We start from the raw sequence: 18,289 nt of genomic DNA, 5'->3' as shown, positions 1-18,289 counted from the left end.
TCCACCTGCAGCTCCCACCAGAGCACAACCTTGCTGCTGATTCTCTTCCTCGTCCGAAGCCAATCTAAAGCAGCCATAGTGCCACTCATTGTGATGTCCACTGTTTGAAAATCTCTAAAGCTCTCCAATACATCTGTCACCATGAGAACTCTCAGCAAACCATTTACCAGAGGGTTCCGAGAAAGCAGCTGTGAGCACTGAGCCTTTATTCATATCGGGACACCTGACATTTACCATCCCATGAAGTGCTGCTCAATCTCGCCTCCGTTTCATTGACAAGTTTCCCGGGAAACTCGTGCAGGAGGCGTTAATTTCAAATTGCTGCCAAAATCTCATGAAAGTACCCTCATTAACATATTACAATAAGGGACCCGCCTCTCGAGAGCAGGTTACTCAAACCCGTCTCCGTTAAACCGGAAGTGAGCAAGTTGGAGGCGGGTTGGGTTCGGGTTTCCTATTTTTGATATTTTAACCGTGACCCCTCCACCCACCGCAAGCCTTGGCCGTCCTGGGGAGTTAAAATTACCCCCACTGTCACCAGGTTTACACCATCCGTCAAAGTCAAGATCTACCCCACCGTGTTCCCACAGCGTTCCTGGGATTTTAACTCCCGTGATTTGGGAGTGTGGAGTCTGTCCACCACAGGCAGACTGGGACCTTGTAAATATTGAAATGTCCCGGCCCAATGAGGAAATTCAGACCCCGATCTAATTTTAACTCTGAAATGTGCGATTTGTGCAGAGTCTCTGAACTGCCAGTGAAAGCAGCATCGAGCCAGAAGAGGTCCACGTAAGTAAGAATTTGTTAAATTTTGGTACAGTTCCTTGTGGCCCAGGAGGAGCAGGAGTTCATTTCCTGGCCCAACAAGGAAACCATGGGCCTCCTCTGCCCCGGGCTTTACAGCCCCCACCCCGCACCCCCCAACCTCCTCCAGCCCCAATCAGCCCAGATTCCCTCTGCTGCATGTCTTACTTTGCCGGGGGCCGTTTCTTTTGGTCCCTGGCGGCTTGTGGTTCCCATCGGTTTCGGGCGGGAGACAGAGTTGAACTATTGAAATACGGCCTGGGAGTTAAAAGGCCCAGGCCTCACACTATGGAGTGTGTGGGGGTTTCCCTCTCGCCTCACACTCCAGGCCCCGAGTTAAAATCAGGACTCCAGTTTCCGAATTGAATACTGTTACAATGTGGACAAGAATATGCTGTAAGTACCCTCAGCCCCTTTTCAGACTTTAAAGGAGGGTTTATTTTGTGACCCATGGTAATCTAGAAGGGACTTACTAATGTAAACTAGTGAGTTTTAGCATATTGTGATGAAGAGATTAAAGCAATCACCGCCCATGGGAACAGAAAATAAACAAAGCTGTAAAATCCTGCGGAAGGACCCATGGAAATTGACTGCAATTTCTGCTGGTTTACTAATACAACCAACCTTCAGATGGAAGGATATGAGATATGGTCAGTTTCACTTTCCAGTTTCACTTTCCAGTTTCACTTTCCAGTTGCAATTCCTCAAAATCAGATGATTCCAGATGGTATAAAAATACCCGGGAAGCCAAACTCAGCAACTGTGTTTCAGTTACTGGACTGTCCGAAGTACAGGTGAAATCCAGACCAGCATCATGAGGTTAGTGATCACTTCACTTTACACAGCATTATTAGAGTATTGACATTTTTAAGAAAATCGGCCCCGATATTGACGCAGAGACAGGATCGGAGCGGAGCGGGGCCGGGTGGAAGGGAGGAGGGGGAAGCAGCGGGGGACGAACTTGCAGTATCGTGGGACAGGGGTGCCTCATTATCATTTTGTTTCTGAGTTTTGTGTCTCCACTGTGTGTGAACGGGTTTGATGTGGACCTGCCTGAAGCGAATTCACCTCGACTATTTAAAGGCCCACTTCACAGATGCAATGGAGGAGGAGGTTTAGAGGAGGAGTACATGCAGAATTATGGAAGGAAAGAGGGCAAAGGCTGTGCCCAGGTTTAATGAGGAGTCTCTGGATGTACTGCTGGGTGCAGTACGGGTGAGGAAGGAGGTCCTGTTTCCCAGCAATGGGGAAAAGAAGTCTGCAACCATGACAAAAAGGCATGGCTGGAGGTGGCCCAAGAAGTAAGCAGCAGGAGTGTGATAACGAGGATATGGATATAGTGCAGGAAATGTTTTAAAGACCTAACCAGGTCAGGAAAGATAAGCAAAGTTGCAGATTCACCTACATCATGTAGTGCCCGCCTGCCTCACTCTGTCCTGTCGAGCGTACTCCATTCACATCACTCCTGACACCCATTTAAGTCTCAGCACCACCCTTCGTTCCATTTCAATCCACATCCTCACCTCTCCCTTCCTCCATCCACCACTGCCACTCGCCCCAATCCTCATTTAATCTGACACCACCTCAGTTTGCTCCCCCGATTCTCAGCACACGTCCTCAAATGGCACCATCAACACATTCCTCAAATGCATGCGAGTGTCACTCGTGATGCATCTGCCTGATTCTCACCCTCACCGAATGCACGGCATCCATTGGATTCACACATGCCTTACAGACACTCAGGCCTGCCGTGCCACCCTTGCAGGTGAAGAGAGCACAGAATACAAGGGAGCGGGTGAGGACCTGAGGTGGACCCCCACAGATCGTGGAGCTCACCACAGCGGGAGAGGAGACATTAGAGATAAGCAGCATCTCTGCTTCCCTCAGCACTGGAGTAGGCGAGATTGGGAGTGCATTGCTGCAGGGTGACAGAATTAATCTCTCAGACCCACATCTCCTACAAGACAAATTCATCTTGAGTTGACTTCAGCGCTTGATCAAATATGATCACCTTAATCATGGGCATTTCAACATTTGTACCGTCCCATAACTAAATCATATCCTAAATCATATCTAAATCAAGGATGGTAACAGGTTAAAAGAAAAAGCATACAACATAGCAAAGATGACTGGTAAGCCCGAAGATTGGGAAAACTTTAAAAACCAGCAAAGGATGACCAAAAGAATAATAAAAGAATATGACAGTAAACTAGCAAGAAATATAAAAACTGACAGTGAAAGCTTCTACAAGTATATAAAAAGGAAGAGGGTAGTTAAAGTAAACATTGGTCCCTTAGAAGATGAGACTGGGGAAATAATAATGGAAAACAAGGAAATGGCAGAGGAATTGAACAGATATTTTGGGGTCGATTTTCGCACCCACGATCGGGTGCGTTGGTGGCGGGGAGGCTACGAAAATCAGCGATTCCCAGGGCGGTTCGGGAGCCCGGCTCCAACCCGCCCCATTTCCAGGTTTCCCACTGACGCACTCACAAGAGCGCACAGCCCCCGCATGTGGGACTCCCGCCGGCAATGAAAGCCGACGGGGTGCCACTTAAGGTATTTATTTAGGTATTTCAGGTCGTTTACAGACCTGATTAACATGACATTTTAGGAGGGGTGGGATTTTGAAAACAACTGGGACTGTTTCCTGTACAGGGGGAAACACTCCCAGTTCAAATGGACGTGTTGCAGCCATCAGCCTGTGGCAGCTGCAAAGGTCCATTTGACAGGTGGGGGGAGGACCCTCACTCATTGCAGGAGGCCACTCTGTCACTTTGGACAAAGTTTGGACTCCACCACCCTCCTCCTAACAATAAAATTCACCAACTTGCACACTTACCCTGGTGTCCAGACACCTTGCGGACCCCCTCAGATGTACATCTTCCGGATGGGGGCCGCCGTAGCTGCAGTCATGACCTCCTCAGAGGGCGAACAGCATCACCAGCCTCGCTGGCCACGCCGTCCACCTCTGACACGTGGAGCCCCACAACACAGTGCTGTGACACATCCACCTGCACAGCAGGAGGGAGGGCAACCGCAGAGAGAGATGCGTTGCAGAGGGCACTACCCTCGCCACAGAGTCCACAGACTGATGCTCAGCTTCCTGGACCTCTCTGAGCAGCAGTGCACACGGAGGCTCAGAGTCACTCGACATGTAGTCGTGGACATCTGCAGCCTCCTTCATGCCGAGCTGCTCCAGGCTGGCCCGAGCACCATCTTCTTACCTGTCGCTGTCAAAGTCACCACTGCCCTCAACAACTTCTCCTCCGCATCCTTCCAGGGTGCCACCAGGGACATCGCCGACGTCTCTCAGTCGTCTGCACAAAAGAGCCCTGCAAATACACCTACACCCACTCTGCAGTGACACAATGGGTGGCATCAGGTGTGGGTCTTCATAGTGATCCTCAGGAAAGGGCATTATTGCACAAACCAGACAAGATTCGCAAAAACATGGCAGTAGTGGTGCCAATATAATATGTAATGTGAGTTGATCAGAAATTAAATATAAGTAAAAACCATGACAAACCCTCAAACACCCTTGTGCATCCCCTTCATGCTCACGACAAGTTTGCCTTACGCTACCTACTGCACATATGTGATGCATGCCCTGTGGCTGCAGCACAGGTAGTGGCAGGTTGAGTGAGGCTGACCGTGAAAGAGATGCATGAGAGGGTGAGTATGAGATAGAGCCATGAGATTGTATGAGGATTGGGTTGAGTGGTAGTGGCGGGATGAGTACTGGCGAGGTGAGTAGGTGCAGGTAAGATGAGGATGAGTTTTGAGTGGGTATGAGGAGTGATGTGACAGAGTAGTGTTGGCAGTGCAGAAGGAGATGTGGGTTGGGGGCGGTGATGTGGCAGACGGAGTGTAGGGGAATGAGTAAGTGTACTCACTTCGGCTGACCTACTGAGGTCATTGCAGGTGCGCGATATGTTGGTGGTGCTGGTGACCTCCTCTGCCACCTCGAGCCAGGCCTTCTTGGTGGCAGAGGCAGGCCGCTTCCTCCCGCCCGCCGGGGGGAAGATCTCTGTCCACCCCCTCCTCCTCACCCCATCCAATGATACCTGGAGTGTGGCATCATTAACATGGGAGCAGCCTTCCCCCAGGGCTGCTCCATGCTGTAATTTTTCCTATTTGTTGCAGCATCAGTCAGTGGAGGACTGCCCCTTTAAATAGAGCTCCTCCAGCTGATAGACCTTACTGCGCATGCTCAGTCCGCCCGACGCGCAGCTCAGCAGCGGGGAACCCGGAACAAGAGGTAAGTGGATCCAATCAACCTGCGATCACGCACGGGGCAGACTGATTACACCGGGCGCATTACCCACGCGCCCAATCTACCCCCCGCCGCGAACCCGCCACCAGGGACAGCTGTGGAGAGTCTGCGTCGGAGGGCGTGGTCCTCTCCAAACTCTGCTCAGCTGGACAGAGATCCAGAACTCGGGGGGCCATCAATGGAAAAGAGAATTATAGAAGGTCAGCAACAACTGTGTGAGATATTGGCAGTCCTGCCAGGCAAATTCACCACAATGTCCCAGAGGATAGAGGAGACCAGCCCAAACATTTGTGGAGTGATGTCGCAGGTCCTTGCGAAGATACAATCTTCCATTGGGAGACTGGCCTCCTCTGTGGAAGTTGAATCACGGAGCAGTAATGAGTCCCTGCAGGCCCAGACGGCAGCCTTGCAAATTCTGAACACTAACATGTCCACCGCCTTACACAGGCTGACCGATAGATTAGACATGAGCTTCCAAGGAATCACTGATCTCTTCTAAGCTGCTCTCCTGCAGAGAGGCAGGAATGATGTGCCCATGACCCAGGGGAGGGAGGCTGGTGATAAGGGAGATGAAAGTGCAGCCTCCTCTCAAAGCGTTCCCATGTACTCGGCACGCTGCCTCCTCTCCCCCTGGCCCGGTCTGCCCCTGAACAGGTGCAGATGGAGCAGTCTTTGGCGGGGCCCTTTGGCTCTAAAATCCAGTGGTTTTCGGCTGCGAGCACCTCAAAGGTCAGAGCAGGGATCAGAGCAGCCTGCCTCAACCTCTGCTGAAGCCATGTGGATTGCACCATGTAGAAATGCCAGAGTTAGAAAGAGAAAGAGAAAAGCTTCATAGTTCACTTAGGGTATTTTTCAATATTTGTTAATATATTTAATTTCTTAAATCACATTAAATTTATTACTTTGCTACACTTTCCCCACTCTTGAATGGCGAGGGCCAACTCTGCTTTTTATTTGTTTGGTGCTGAAAGCGAAGACATGAATTGACTGAGACCAATTGGTGGATGTGGAATAAGTGGATGGATGGTTACAGGACTTCTTGTGTAAGTGGGGGGTCCAGGGGATGTTATAGTTACTTTGGTCCAGTGTGAGTGACTAACTGAACCTTCGAGCTATTAGGGCATCTCGAGCAGCAATGTGATCGGCTGGTCTGGTGTTGGGCACCCAATCTTCCTCTTCCTCTTCCTCCTCGCCATTGAAATCCACATCAGATGAGGAGTGCTGAGCGGCTTGTTCCTCCGGCACCTCTAATCCTCACTGCTGTGCTACGTTGTGCAGAGCGCAGCGCACCACGATTATCCTAGAGTCCCTCGCTGGAGATTACTGACGGGCGCCTCCAGACCTGTCCAGACCACCTGAAGAACAACTTGAGTATGTCAATGCCTTGCTTGATGACACATCTGGTTGTCATATGGCTCGTATTGTAGCACTCCTGGTGTTCATCAGTGGGATTCCTCAGAGGTGTCATCAGCCCGGTTTGAAGGGGATACACTTTGTCACCTAGCAGCCACCTTTTAAGGCTGGTTCCAGGTCTGAACATGTTGGGGATGTTGGACTGCCCCAGTAGGAAAGCATCATGGCAGCTCCCAGGGAATCTGGCGTAGACCTACATGAACCTTTTTTTGTGGTTGCACTAGGTGGCAGGCGCATGCACGGTGGGTTAGGATCGCGTTTCACCTATTTGACTGTTTACTCCCCAATCCCCGTCCCTCTCCTGTCTGTCGTTAATATCGAGGCCATTGTTTTCAAATCCACTGAAATGAAGGGAGCCGGAGCTATTTATTTACAGCAGAAGGATGTTTATAGCAAGGTAACTGCCTCAGGGCAAGCGCCTTCCTAAACCTGCCTCCCTATGCCTGCTGCAAGGAAGATAGGACATTTCTTAAAGCTGGGGATTGGTGATGTGGAATTTCTCTCTCTTTACCTCTCTCCATTGTATCTCCCTGTATTCCCTCCCTCTCTGTGAGTGCTGGGAATGGTGCATACACTCGGTTCCAGAGGGTGACAGTGTAGAGTTATTAGTTGCACGCATTATTACTGTACAAACAGATTGTGCGTTTTTTTTAAGACACAGTCAGGAATCTCCAAGTACGTTGCTAATGGTTACTTGAAGGATATCCTGTTTTATAACAATAATCATGTATCATTGTCAGGAGCCATTGATTTATGATAATAGGATCCGTCAAATTACATTTTTGTTACCTGCTATTGTGGAGTTTTTAATCAGTGTTTTGGGGATGGAGATCTGGTAGAAGGAGAAAGGGTGTGTCTAGGTTTGGGAGAACTTCATGGGATACGGGAGCCATGGGAGTTGTGTCCTGAAGTCTGGCAATATTGGAAAGAGGAATGGGGTGAGGGAGCATGGGGAGGGGACTGGTGGAAAGGAGGGATCTCTGGGTCTATGAGCACTTAGAGGAAGGGTTTGCGATCTTTGGGGTGATCCTGAAATATCAGATGACTGGGAGAGATGGGGGTGGGATGGGAACTAGGGTATGGGAGCATTGAAAGATCAATCCCAGGATCTGCTAATACTTTGAGGCAGGGCCTGTGGTCTTACAGCTTTGAAGGATAAGGAATTGGTTAGGAGGTAGGAGACAGGGAGTAGGGACAATGGGTATGTACTCCAATTGGCAGGATGTAATTATCAGTGTCCCCCTGAGATCTGTACTGGGACCTCAGCTTTTCACCCAATTAGATGAAGGAATTTAGAGTTGTATATATGAACATAAGAATATAAGAATTGGAGATGGAGTAAGCCATAGGGCCATTCGAGCCTGCTCCACCATTCAATAAGATCATGGCTGATCTTCGATTTGAACTCCACTGACCTTCCCGATCCCCATATTCCTTGATTCCCTTAGGGTCCAAAAATCTATCGATCTCAGTCTTGAATATACTCAATGACTCAGCATCCACAGCCCTCTGGGGTAGAGAATTCCAAATATTCACAACCCTCTGAATGAAGAAATTCCTCCTCATCTCAGTCCTAAATGTCTGACCCCTTATCCTGAGGCTATGTCCCCTAGTTCGAGACTCTCCAGTCAGAGGAAACAGCCTCTCAGCATTTACCCTGTCAAGCTCTCTTAGGATCTTACATGTTTCAATGAGATCACCTCTCATTCTTCTAAACTCCAGAGAGTTTAAGCCCATTCTACTCAATCTTTCCTCATGGGACAACCCTCTCATCCCAGGAATCAATCTAGTGAACCTTCGTTGCACCACCTCTGAGGCAAGTATATCCTTCCTTAGATAAGGAGACCAAAACTGCACACAGTACTCCAGGTGTGGTCTCGCCATATCCCTGTACAATTGTAGCAAAACTTCCTTACTCTTGTACTCCAACTCCCTTGCAATAAAGGCCAACATACCATTTGCCTTCCTAATTACTTGCTGTACCTGCATGTTAACTTCCTGTGTTTCGTGTACAAGACACCCAAATCCCTCTGAACACCATCCAATTTAATAGCCTCTTGCCATTTAAAAAATGTTCCGTTTTTCTATTCTTCCTACCAAAGTGAATAACCTCACATTTTCCCACATTATACCTCATTTGCCACTTTCTTGCCCACTCACTTAACCTGTCGATATCCCTTTGCAGACTCTTTGCATCCTCCTCACAGCTTAATTTCCCACCTAGCTTTGTATCATTAGCAAACTTGGATACATTACACTCAGATCCTTCATCTAAGTCATTAATATAGATTGTAAATACTGAGGCCCAAGTACCGACCTCCCATCCTCGATCGCTGACCTTCCCTCCCCCCGATTGCAGGGGACGGTCCCCATGGGTCCGCGTCTGCGGCCTCCTGCTGCTGTTCGGTTGCCGGGAAGGAAACGGATCAAAAAAATGATAATCTGGCACTGCCGTTAAGTTCGGCAGGACCGCCCCGCCCTCGACCTTGTTCCTCGGCCATTATCGGCCTTCCCTGCATCCATCCCACCTCCCCGTAAATATTGGGCTGTGGAGCGAAGAGAGGTGCGGGGTTGAATAGGATATTGGGATTCGGGATATTGGTACTGGGGGAGGGGGTCTTTGGGAGATTGGGGCTAGGGGAGGGGAGATTCGAGAGATTGGGACAGAGGGAGGGGAGGGGTTCGGGAGTTAGGAACTGGGGAGGGGGGACAAGAGAGGGAGAGGGTATCGGGAGTCAGGGGAGGGGCATGACGGAAGAAGGGAACACTGGGGAATGGGGGTTGGGAGATTGAAGTTCGGGCAGGGGAGAGAGGGAATCTTGGGGTTGGGGGATACTTTCTCTGTTCTACCTTATCAAGTCCCTTCACCACTTTAAAGACCTCAATTAGATCACCCCTTCTAAACTCAAGGGAATATAAGCCAAGTTTGTGCAACCTGACCTCATAATTTAACCCATTAAGCCCGGTATGCTTCTGGTGAGTTTGTGCTGTACCCCCTCCAAGGCCAAGATATCTTTCCTGAGGTTTGGCGCCAAATCTGAATGCAGTTCTCCAGATGGGGTCTGACCAAGGCTCTGTACATGGACACCTAAATCCCTTTGCTCCTCCATAGCTCCTAGTCTCTCACTATTAAGAAAATATTCTGAATTGTCTTTCACAGATCCAAAGTGGATGACCTCACACTCCCCCACATTGAACTCCATCTGCTATAGTTTTACCCACTCACTTAGTCTCTTTATGTCGCTTTGTAAATTTCTGCTCCTCATCTAACCAATTCACTGTGCCTCCTAACTTAGTATCATCTGCAAAGTTGGATATAAAATTCTCTATTCCTTCATCCAAGTCACTGATGTATATGGTGAACAGCTGAGTCCCCAGAACAGATGCCTGAGGAACACCACTTGTCACATCTCACCAATCAGAGATCATTCCCTTTCTCCCTACTTTCTGTCTCCTATCTCCCAACCAATTAACAACCCATGACACAAGGTTACATCCAATTCCGTGCATTCTCAGTTTTGTTAATAATCTTTTGTGTGGAACCTTATCAAATATCTCTGGACGTCCATATAGACAATATCCATAGACACTCCCCTATTCACCATGTTAGTGATCTGCTCAAAAAATTGAACTAAATTAGTCAGACATGCCCTTTCTTTCACAAATCCATGCTGTCTCTTTTTGGTCAGCTTTTATTTGTCCAAGTGCTCAGTCACTCTATCTCTGATGATAGATTCCCATGCATCCTATTTTCTGATGATTTTCTGATCTCCACAGTGGTGATTTTAAGTAGAACTCATTCCCACCATTCAGAACTCTAAGCCTAAGTAACTGGTTCATTCAGGAAATCAATAGAAGTTCTCAGATTCATAGTGAAAGTATAATATGAACAAGTGACATTACACAAGTGATGTTGACTATAATTCACTTGTAACTTCAATACTTGAGAGTCACCAGCACAGTCCACTACTGGAATATAATTAAATGCCGTAGATTAATAATGTACCATTGGTAAATATCCCTTCTCTGTCATCTAGTACTAATCAAAGGTCAGTGTTAGAATTAATCACAAGGATCAAAAATGTAAAATGGACGAGTTACAGTTGCAGCTAAAAGAGTTGATGAAAGATGTTTTTCTCTTGCAGCAACGCACGGAAGGATTTGTTGAAAGAGAAGCTCGATCAGCTCCAATGTCACTTCACGTGGGGCCCACAGATAGACAGTATTGACTTGGACGACATGAAGCATAGATTGCAAGATTTGATACATGTTGGTGTGAAATATCAAGCCATGTCTCACAACCAACTCGCTTTTGTAAACTGTCTGCAAGGAAACTGTGATGAGGCAATTCAAAACTTAAAGGAAGCTGAAAAGATTCTGAGGGAGAATCATGAACATGAATTTGAAGAAAGAAGCATCATCACCAATGGAAACTATGCCTGGGTATATTATCACATGGGCCAACTGACAGAGGTCCAGTCCTACCTCGACAAGCTGGAGATGATCTGTAAACGATTTACTAATGGCTCTCGGTATACAGCAATGATACCTGAAGTATACGGGGAGAAGGGTTGGTCACTGTTGAAATCTTGCAGGAAATATTATGACGAGGCAAAAGAATGTTTTGAGAAGGCTCTGGAGGAAGATCCTGATGACACAGAATGGAATGCTGGCTATGCGATTGCTCTGTTTCGTCTGGAAGGGTTTTCTTGTACCTCAGAGAGTGGTGAACACAGTCAATCAATGAAACAGTTGCGACGTGTGCTGGAGCTTGATCCAGATGACTCTGTCGCCATGGTGCTGTTGGCTCTAAAACTACAAGAGTTCAACCAAAAGGAAGAAGCATTCAAATTAGTTGAACGAGCATTGCAGATGTCCCCTGATCTTCCATATGTAACTCGTTATGCAGCAAAATTTTTGAGAAGAGAAGGATCTGTGGAAAAATCTCTGCAGCTGTTGAAAAAAGCATTAGAAATTACCCCAAACTCTACCTTCTTACACCACCAAATAGGTCTGTGTTACAGAAGCAAACTATTTCAACTGAACAAAAATCCGGGGAGCAGAAACCCTCGCAATCCTGCTTTTCAACAGAAAGCTAAGTTGATCAAACTATGCAAGCATTATTTTGAAAGGTCATTTGAGCACCGTCCATTAACATTTATTACTGCACAACTGGATTTTGCAGGAATCTGTTCATTAAATGGAGAATATCACAAAGCAGAGGAGATCTACAGCAATCTCCTGAAATTAGAGGATATTTGCCCTGGTAATAAGCAGGCAGTATGTTTCCAGGCTGGATTATTTCAACTCCAACATAAAAGATCTGAATCAAATGCCATCACCCATTTTCTGGAAGGACTTAAAATCCAAAGTGGCACAAGAGAATGGGAAAAGTGTCGCACCAACTTGAGAAAGATTGCAAAAAAACAAATTGACAGGAATCGAAGAGACAGCAAGGCCTTTGGTATTCTTGGGTTACTGCACCAGCTGGATGGGGAGAAGCGTGAAGCTATTGGATGCTTTGAAAAGGCCTTGGAGTTTGATGGTGATAATGATGAATATCTAAGTGCTCTTTGTGAATTACGCCTTTCTATCTAGATCAACGCTGACTTTCCCAGCTAAAAATAAACACAGAGTTTGAAAGATACAGTAATAATCTCTGATCTGTGAACAAGTTTGGCAGGGTACTCATCTGACTTAACTTATTTAATATACGCTGTTCATACTTTCATTCTAAGCAACCTTTTGTTTGTAAATGTATAAATATTCGTGAGTACAGTCCCCACTACTTATAACGGGCGCGTTGGTGCGAATTCGATTTGTCAGCTATACACGATGGCCAGAATAACGTCTGAAGAAAGTTTATTTTCATTGTCGCCCTGTAACGAGCCCCCCGCAGCTTCATGATTTCCAGCCTCAATGGAAGTGGTTAAATTCCATGGCTAAAGGATATAAAAATAGATTAAAATGGTTACAAATAATAAAGCTTTTAGTTGCAGATACAGATTTTCCAACCAGAAATGTTAATTTGCTGTAATATCAGAGACTGAGTGTTAAAATAACCAATAAAATGAAACTGTAGCTACGATTTTATTTGTGTCATTGATCTGTGCTAATGCTGACAGTAAGTGCTGTTCATAGTTCAACCTTTGAGATGGTGAACTGTACCAGCTCTGTAAGGAACATTCAGACCAGCCTTTAACACTGGCAGTAAACTTAACAGCTGTTGTTTGTGAAGTGAAACATGGCACTTGCACTGCTAGCTGTAGTCATAACGCTGTTAGAGAAAGGTTAGAAAGGAATGGTAGGGAAGGTCCAGAGGATTAGGACAATGGAAGAGCATAACTTTGGGGGAGGCTGCAGAGGCCTCACATCATATTTAGATCTGTTGGAAAACCAGCACCGGGCAGGGCTCAGCCTTTCTATGGAGGTGTTGTCTCGGGTTTGTACAATGCTGGAAACAGATTTAAAGGTATTGGAAGTTGTCCAGTGCCCATTGGACTGTACCACGAATGAGTCAACACCTTCAGGAGAGGAGAAGAATGGAAGAATAAGCAGAGGATAGTAAATGAGAAACAAAAGTTTTTGAGGCTCTTGGATCCTTCCAGGCACCGTAATCACCTCTATCAGGAGGTCACTGAGTGTTATCTATGTTTGATGAGGTACAGGAACCATTAGACCTTTGTCTCCTCAATCGACATTGCAATGTGATGCCAGAAAATTAACCTAATGCTGAATAGACAATGCACAGCTCCTTCACTCTGAGGCAATAATGTGAGAGTGGTTTGTTTGAATTTTAACTTCTGGGAATCAAGATTTGCTCTGACTCCATGGCCCGTGGCCCCAGTGAGAAAAACAAAATAGTAACAGAAGAGATGGGATTACACAAAGCAATGGAAACAATTATAGAATAAATCTTTCATGTTCTCAAACAGTAATACCAAAATATGAAATTGATGGACAGGAAAAGACCATCTGGTCCATCAAGCCTGCCCCACACCATGATGGCCGGGCCATCATGGCTAAACACTTCTTCTCTCCCCCGACCTCTGCCCTTCACACCTGCCCCACAGGTATGTTATCTCCTGCGAGAGGCAAAAAACAGAAAAACCCAGGGCCAAAAATAAGAACATAAGAAATAGGAGCAGGAGTAGGCCAATCGGCCCCTCGAGCCTGCTCCGCCATTCAATAAGATCATGGCTGATCTGATCCTAACCTCAAATCTAAAGAACACAAGAAGTAGGAGCAGGACCCGGCCACTCAGCCCCTGGGCCCGCTCCACCACCCACAGGGCCTTGACCGATCCAAACTTAGCTTCATGTCCAATTTCCTGCCCACTCCCCGTAATCCCTAATTCCCTTTACTTCTAGGAAACTGTCTATTTCTGTTTTAAATTTATTTAATGATGTAGCTTCCACAGCTTCCTGGGGCAGCAAATTCCACAGACCTACTACCCTCTGAGTGAAGAAGTTGCTCCTCATCTCAGTTTTGAAAGAGCAGCCCCTTATTCTAAGATTATGTCCCCTAGTTCTAGTTTCACCCATCTTTGGGAACATCCTTACCGCATCCACCCGATCAAGCCCCTTCACAATCTTATATGTTTCAATAAGATCGCCTCTCATTCTTCTGAACTCCAGTGAGTAGAGTCCCAATCTACTCAACCTCTCCTCATATGTCCGCCCCCTCATCCCCGGGATTAACCGAGTGAACCTTCTTTGTACTGCCTCGAGAGCAAGTATGTCTTTTCTTAAGTATGGACACCAAAACTGTATGCAGTATTCCAGGTGCGGTCTCACCAATACCTTATATAACTGCAGCAATACCTCCCTGTTTTTATATTCTATCCCCCTAGCAATAAAAGCCAACATTCCATTGGCCTTCTTGATCACCTGCTGCACCTGCATACTAACTTTTTGATTTTCTTGCACTAGGACCCCCAGATCCCTTTGTACTGCAGTACTTTCCAGTTTCTCGCCATTAAGATAATAACTTGCTCTCTCATTTTTCCTGCCAAAGTGCATAACCTCACATTTCCCAATATTGTATTGCATCTGCCAAATCTCCGCCCACTCACCCAGCCTGTCTATATCCCCTTGTAGGTTTTTTATGTCCTCCTCACTCTCTACTTTCCCTCCCATCTTTGTATCATCTGCAAACTTTGATATGTTACACTCGGTCCCCTCCTCCAAATCGTTAATATAGATTGTAAAGGGTTGGGGACCCAGCACCGACCCCTGTGGAACACCACTGGCTACAGGTTGCCAGTCCGAGAATGAATCATTTATCCCAACTCTCTGCTTCCTGTTAGATAACCAATCCTCCACCCATGCCAGAATATTACCCCCAATCCAGTGATTCTTTATCTTGAGCAATAATCTTTTATGTGGCACCTTGCCGAATGCCTTCTGGAAGTCTAAATGCACTACGTCCACTGGTTCCTCTTTATCCACCCTGTACGTTATGTCCTCAAAGAACTCAAGCAAATTTGTCACACATGACTTCCCCTTCTTAAAGCCATGTTGGCTTTGTCCTATTAAATTATGTTTATCTAAATGTTCCATTACTGTCTCCTTAATAATAGACTCCAAAATTTTACCCACCACAGATGTTAGGCTAACTGGTCTATAATTTCCAGCCTTCTGCCTACTACCCTTTTTAAATAAGGGTGTTACATTAGCAGTTTTCCAATCTGCCGGGACCTTTCCTGAGTCCAGAGAATTTTGGAAAATTATTACCAAAGCATCCACAATCCCTACTGCCACTTCCCTCAAGACCCTAGGATGTAAGCCATCAGGTCTGTTTGAGAGGGGGATGGGCACAGGGAACCTCTGCACTACCTGCCTGCACCTCTTACACTGCCTGGTGGTCACCCATTCACTTCCTGCCTGTACACCCTTTACCTGCGGTGTGACCAACTCGCTAAAAATGCTATCCACGTGGTTCTCAGCATCGCGAATGCACCAGTATGTATCCATCTGCAGCTCCAGTGCCACAATGCGGTCTGTCAGTAGCTGCAACTGGATACATTTCCCGCACAGGAGGTCGTCAGGGACACAGAAAGTGTCCCTGATTTCCCACATAGAGCAGGAGGAGCATGCCACGAGGCCGAGCTGTCCTGCCATGACTTACCCTTTAATTGATTTAAATTAAATTAAAATTAAATGGATCCCACCAATCACACTGGAATTAAGTGATATACTCAAGGGCCCCTGCTTAACAGTCGTCCCTGCTGCACAAAGAGACCGTAGTAACCACAAAATATATTAGATTAACATAAACCAAGCAAAAACAAATTAAGCCTCAAATACAGTTATTTTTGAATATATTACTCCAGTTAAGTAGTTTAAGCTTTAATTTTAATAAGATACCAGTAGTTTTACGCTTCTAGTTTTTAATTCAATTTTACCCAATTCCCTAACTCAGAGAAAAAAACTAATACTCACCAGCCAATCACCTACTTGCTGTCCTGTGACGGCACTCCTTGTTTTTTTCACCAATTGCCTCTCGTCTCCAAGTCCCGCGCTCTCTCCCAGGTCCGCTCCCGCCTGTAGCTCCGCTCCGAGTGCGGATAGGCCCTCGAGCCTGGGCCTTTAGTAGTCTCCAAGTCCCGCGCTCTCTCCTAGGTCCGCTCCCGCCTGTAGCTCAGCTCTGAGTCTATAAATTTCCTCTCCGATCCCCTCAGGCGATCGATACCAGTCCAGTAGATCACATGGACCAAGGGTTATCTATAAATCCATATGATGCTATCTCTTCCCCAGTCAGGAACCAGTCCAGCTCCCTCTTGAAGGTATGCAGAGAGTCAGCACTCACCACACCAGCCGGCAATGTATTCCAGAGGCTCACAATGATCTGGGAAAAGAAGAATTGCCTAACACCCAGTCTATTCCTATTTTCCATGGTTTAAATTCGTGTCCCCTGGTCCTCCCCAGTCTGTTAAACTGGAATAATCTATCAATAGAGACACTATCCAGCCCTTTAATTATTTTATAGACCTCTATCAGGCCACCTCGAAGTCTACGCTGCTCTAAAGTAAATGAACCAAGGTCCTTGAGCCTATCTGAATAGCTGAGATTCTTTGAGCTAGGAATCAGTCTTGTAGCTCTCCGCTTGACCTTTTCCAAGGCCGCCTTTGTCCAAAAGAGCATTCTGCTGCTGACACCAACTTATACTGTCACCCCTCCCCTGTTGGTTGATGATACATCAGGTGGGGGGCAGGGAATTCGGCCTGCTTCCCACGCTTTGCACCCCTCACCCCACAAACATATTAAATGCAGGAGGGCATCCACATTGGTGGCGGGGGGATGAGGGGGGCATGGGAGATTTTCTGGTGGTGCTTCCCCTCCCAATTTTCATCCTTCATCCATTTCCGGATGGTAAAGCGGAAGTAAATCCAGACCCTTGTTTCTCACTCAGTGGTGGATGTGTGAGTTGACTGTTGTTTCATTGTTAATTCTTTTGTCACATTTCTAATTCTACCAATCTGGAGATCAGTGTGAGTGATGTTACAAACACTTAATGCGTTTCTATCAAATTCCTCTCCACTATTTTAAAATAAACAGGTTAACGCCTTTATTAAAATAATGGAGAGAGGATTTTGTTACAAGTGCGTTCAATGTTAGTGCAATAACAACATTCAGACTAATTTCCAGGATTTTTGTTTTTTTGGCTCCAAGGCAACGGAGACGACCTGAATCTCTTCATTCGATCAATCTCTCAGTGCAAAGCTCCTTATGAGAGGATGGTTCAAGGAAATAATTAACCCTTTTTAGAATAAACAACATGCTTGATTTATGTAACCTACTGGTTCAGATATAATTATTTAGCACATTGTGAGCTTTAATACTGTATTCCAACATTTATCTATTGTTATTATTTATCTTTTGGTCGCTTTCAGTTGGTGTTTATTCTAGAGATCTGATTGGTCGATTGGAATCACATGATCCACAACTCAGTTATTCTTCTGCCAATTTCTTTGGTCCATGGGATCATGTGACCCAAATCCTTAATACTGCTCTAGTGATCTGATTGGTCTGTGGGAACATGTAACCGATGGGTGGGGTCTGACTGGTTTCTTTTCTTTCAATAATGACAGTCACTGTGATTCCTTGTTTTAACCGGGCCCTGCTCCCACCTCGACCTCACCAGTCTGGGGCCGGAAGTGTCCCCCTCGGGGGCTTCAGGCTGTTGGTGTCACGTTCACTGCCCTTTTTGCTGTATCAAGATAATTTTCTATATTTAAAAATGTTGAATACAGCTATACTGAGTGGGCTGCAAAGGACCAGGAACTTTGATCTTAGGGTGGGTGATGCCCTGGAAGCATCCTCCCCCTTTATACTAATGGCCCTGTCCCTGAGATTGGGAATGGTGTCAGTGCTGGGGCAGACTGGTGGGCGGGAAGTCCTGCCACAGCCCAGTCCCAGTGGCTCAGCAGCCTGACTCGAATTTCGGTGTAACAGACACTTAGATCATTTTATCATGGAGATGTATTTGAAGCATTTTGTCTAAGTGGATTTCAGAAGCGGTGACTGAGGAATATGTTGAGAAAGCAGAGTTGAGATCAACCATGCAGGTTGGGTTTGTTGGGTCTTTCTCTGATGGTGAACAGGCCGATGTTGGTAATGGGACCATTGGAGTTCTGTGACATCATACACTGCTCATGTTCTGGCACCACTCCCCCTGGAGAGCAAAACAGTGGTGGTTAGTTTCGATTATCAGGTTCAGTTTCTAGTTTCACATTCAGGAAACAGATAAGCTGGAAATGATAACACACTGAGCACTGTTCTTGATCAACTCACC

General features: G+C 46.4%; 1 protein-coding gene across 3 annotated transcripts in view; it reads left to right on the top strand.

The window, feature by feature from the left end:
• Positions 1-12,581, top strand: part of LOC137340159 (interferon-induced protein with tetratricopeptide repeats 5-like) — a 39,528-nt gene extending 26,947 nt beyond the window's left edge. For 2 of the 3 annotated variants that reach the window (XM_068002508.1, XM_068002510.1), the window contains 2 exons: positions 1,486-1,623; positions 10,639-12,581. In XM_068002508.1, coding sequence (XP_067858609.1) covers positions 1,619-1,623; positions 10,639-12,091 — 1,458 coding nt within the window. In that variant the 5' untranslated portion in view covers positions 1,486-1,618 and the 3' untranslated portion in view covers positions 12,092-12,581. The remainder of the gene's footprint in view (positions 1-1,485; positions 1,624-10,638) is intronic. The other variant, XM_068002509.1, reaches the window with a different exon arrangement.
• The last annotated feature ends 5,708 nt before the right edge of the window (positions 12,582-18,289 follow it).

The sequence above is a fragment of the Heptranchias perlo genome, chromosome 21 (assembly GCF_035084215.1).
Source record: "Heptranchias perlo isolate sHepPer1 chromosome 21, sHepPer1.hap1, whole genome shotgun sequence".
NCBI lineage: Eukaryota > Metazoa > Chordata > Chondrichthyes > Hexanchiformes > Hexanchidae > Heptranchias > Heptranchias perlo.
Note: the sequence above shows the minus strand (reverse complement) of the source record. Positions and strands in the feature narration are given on the sequence as shown.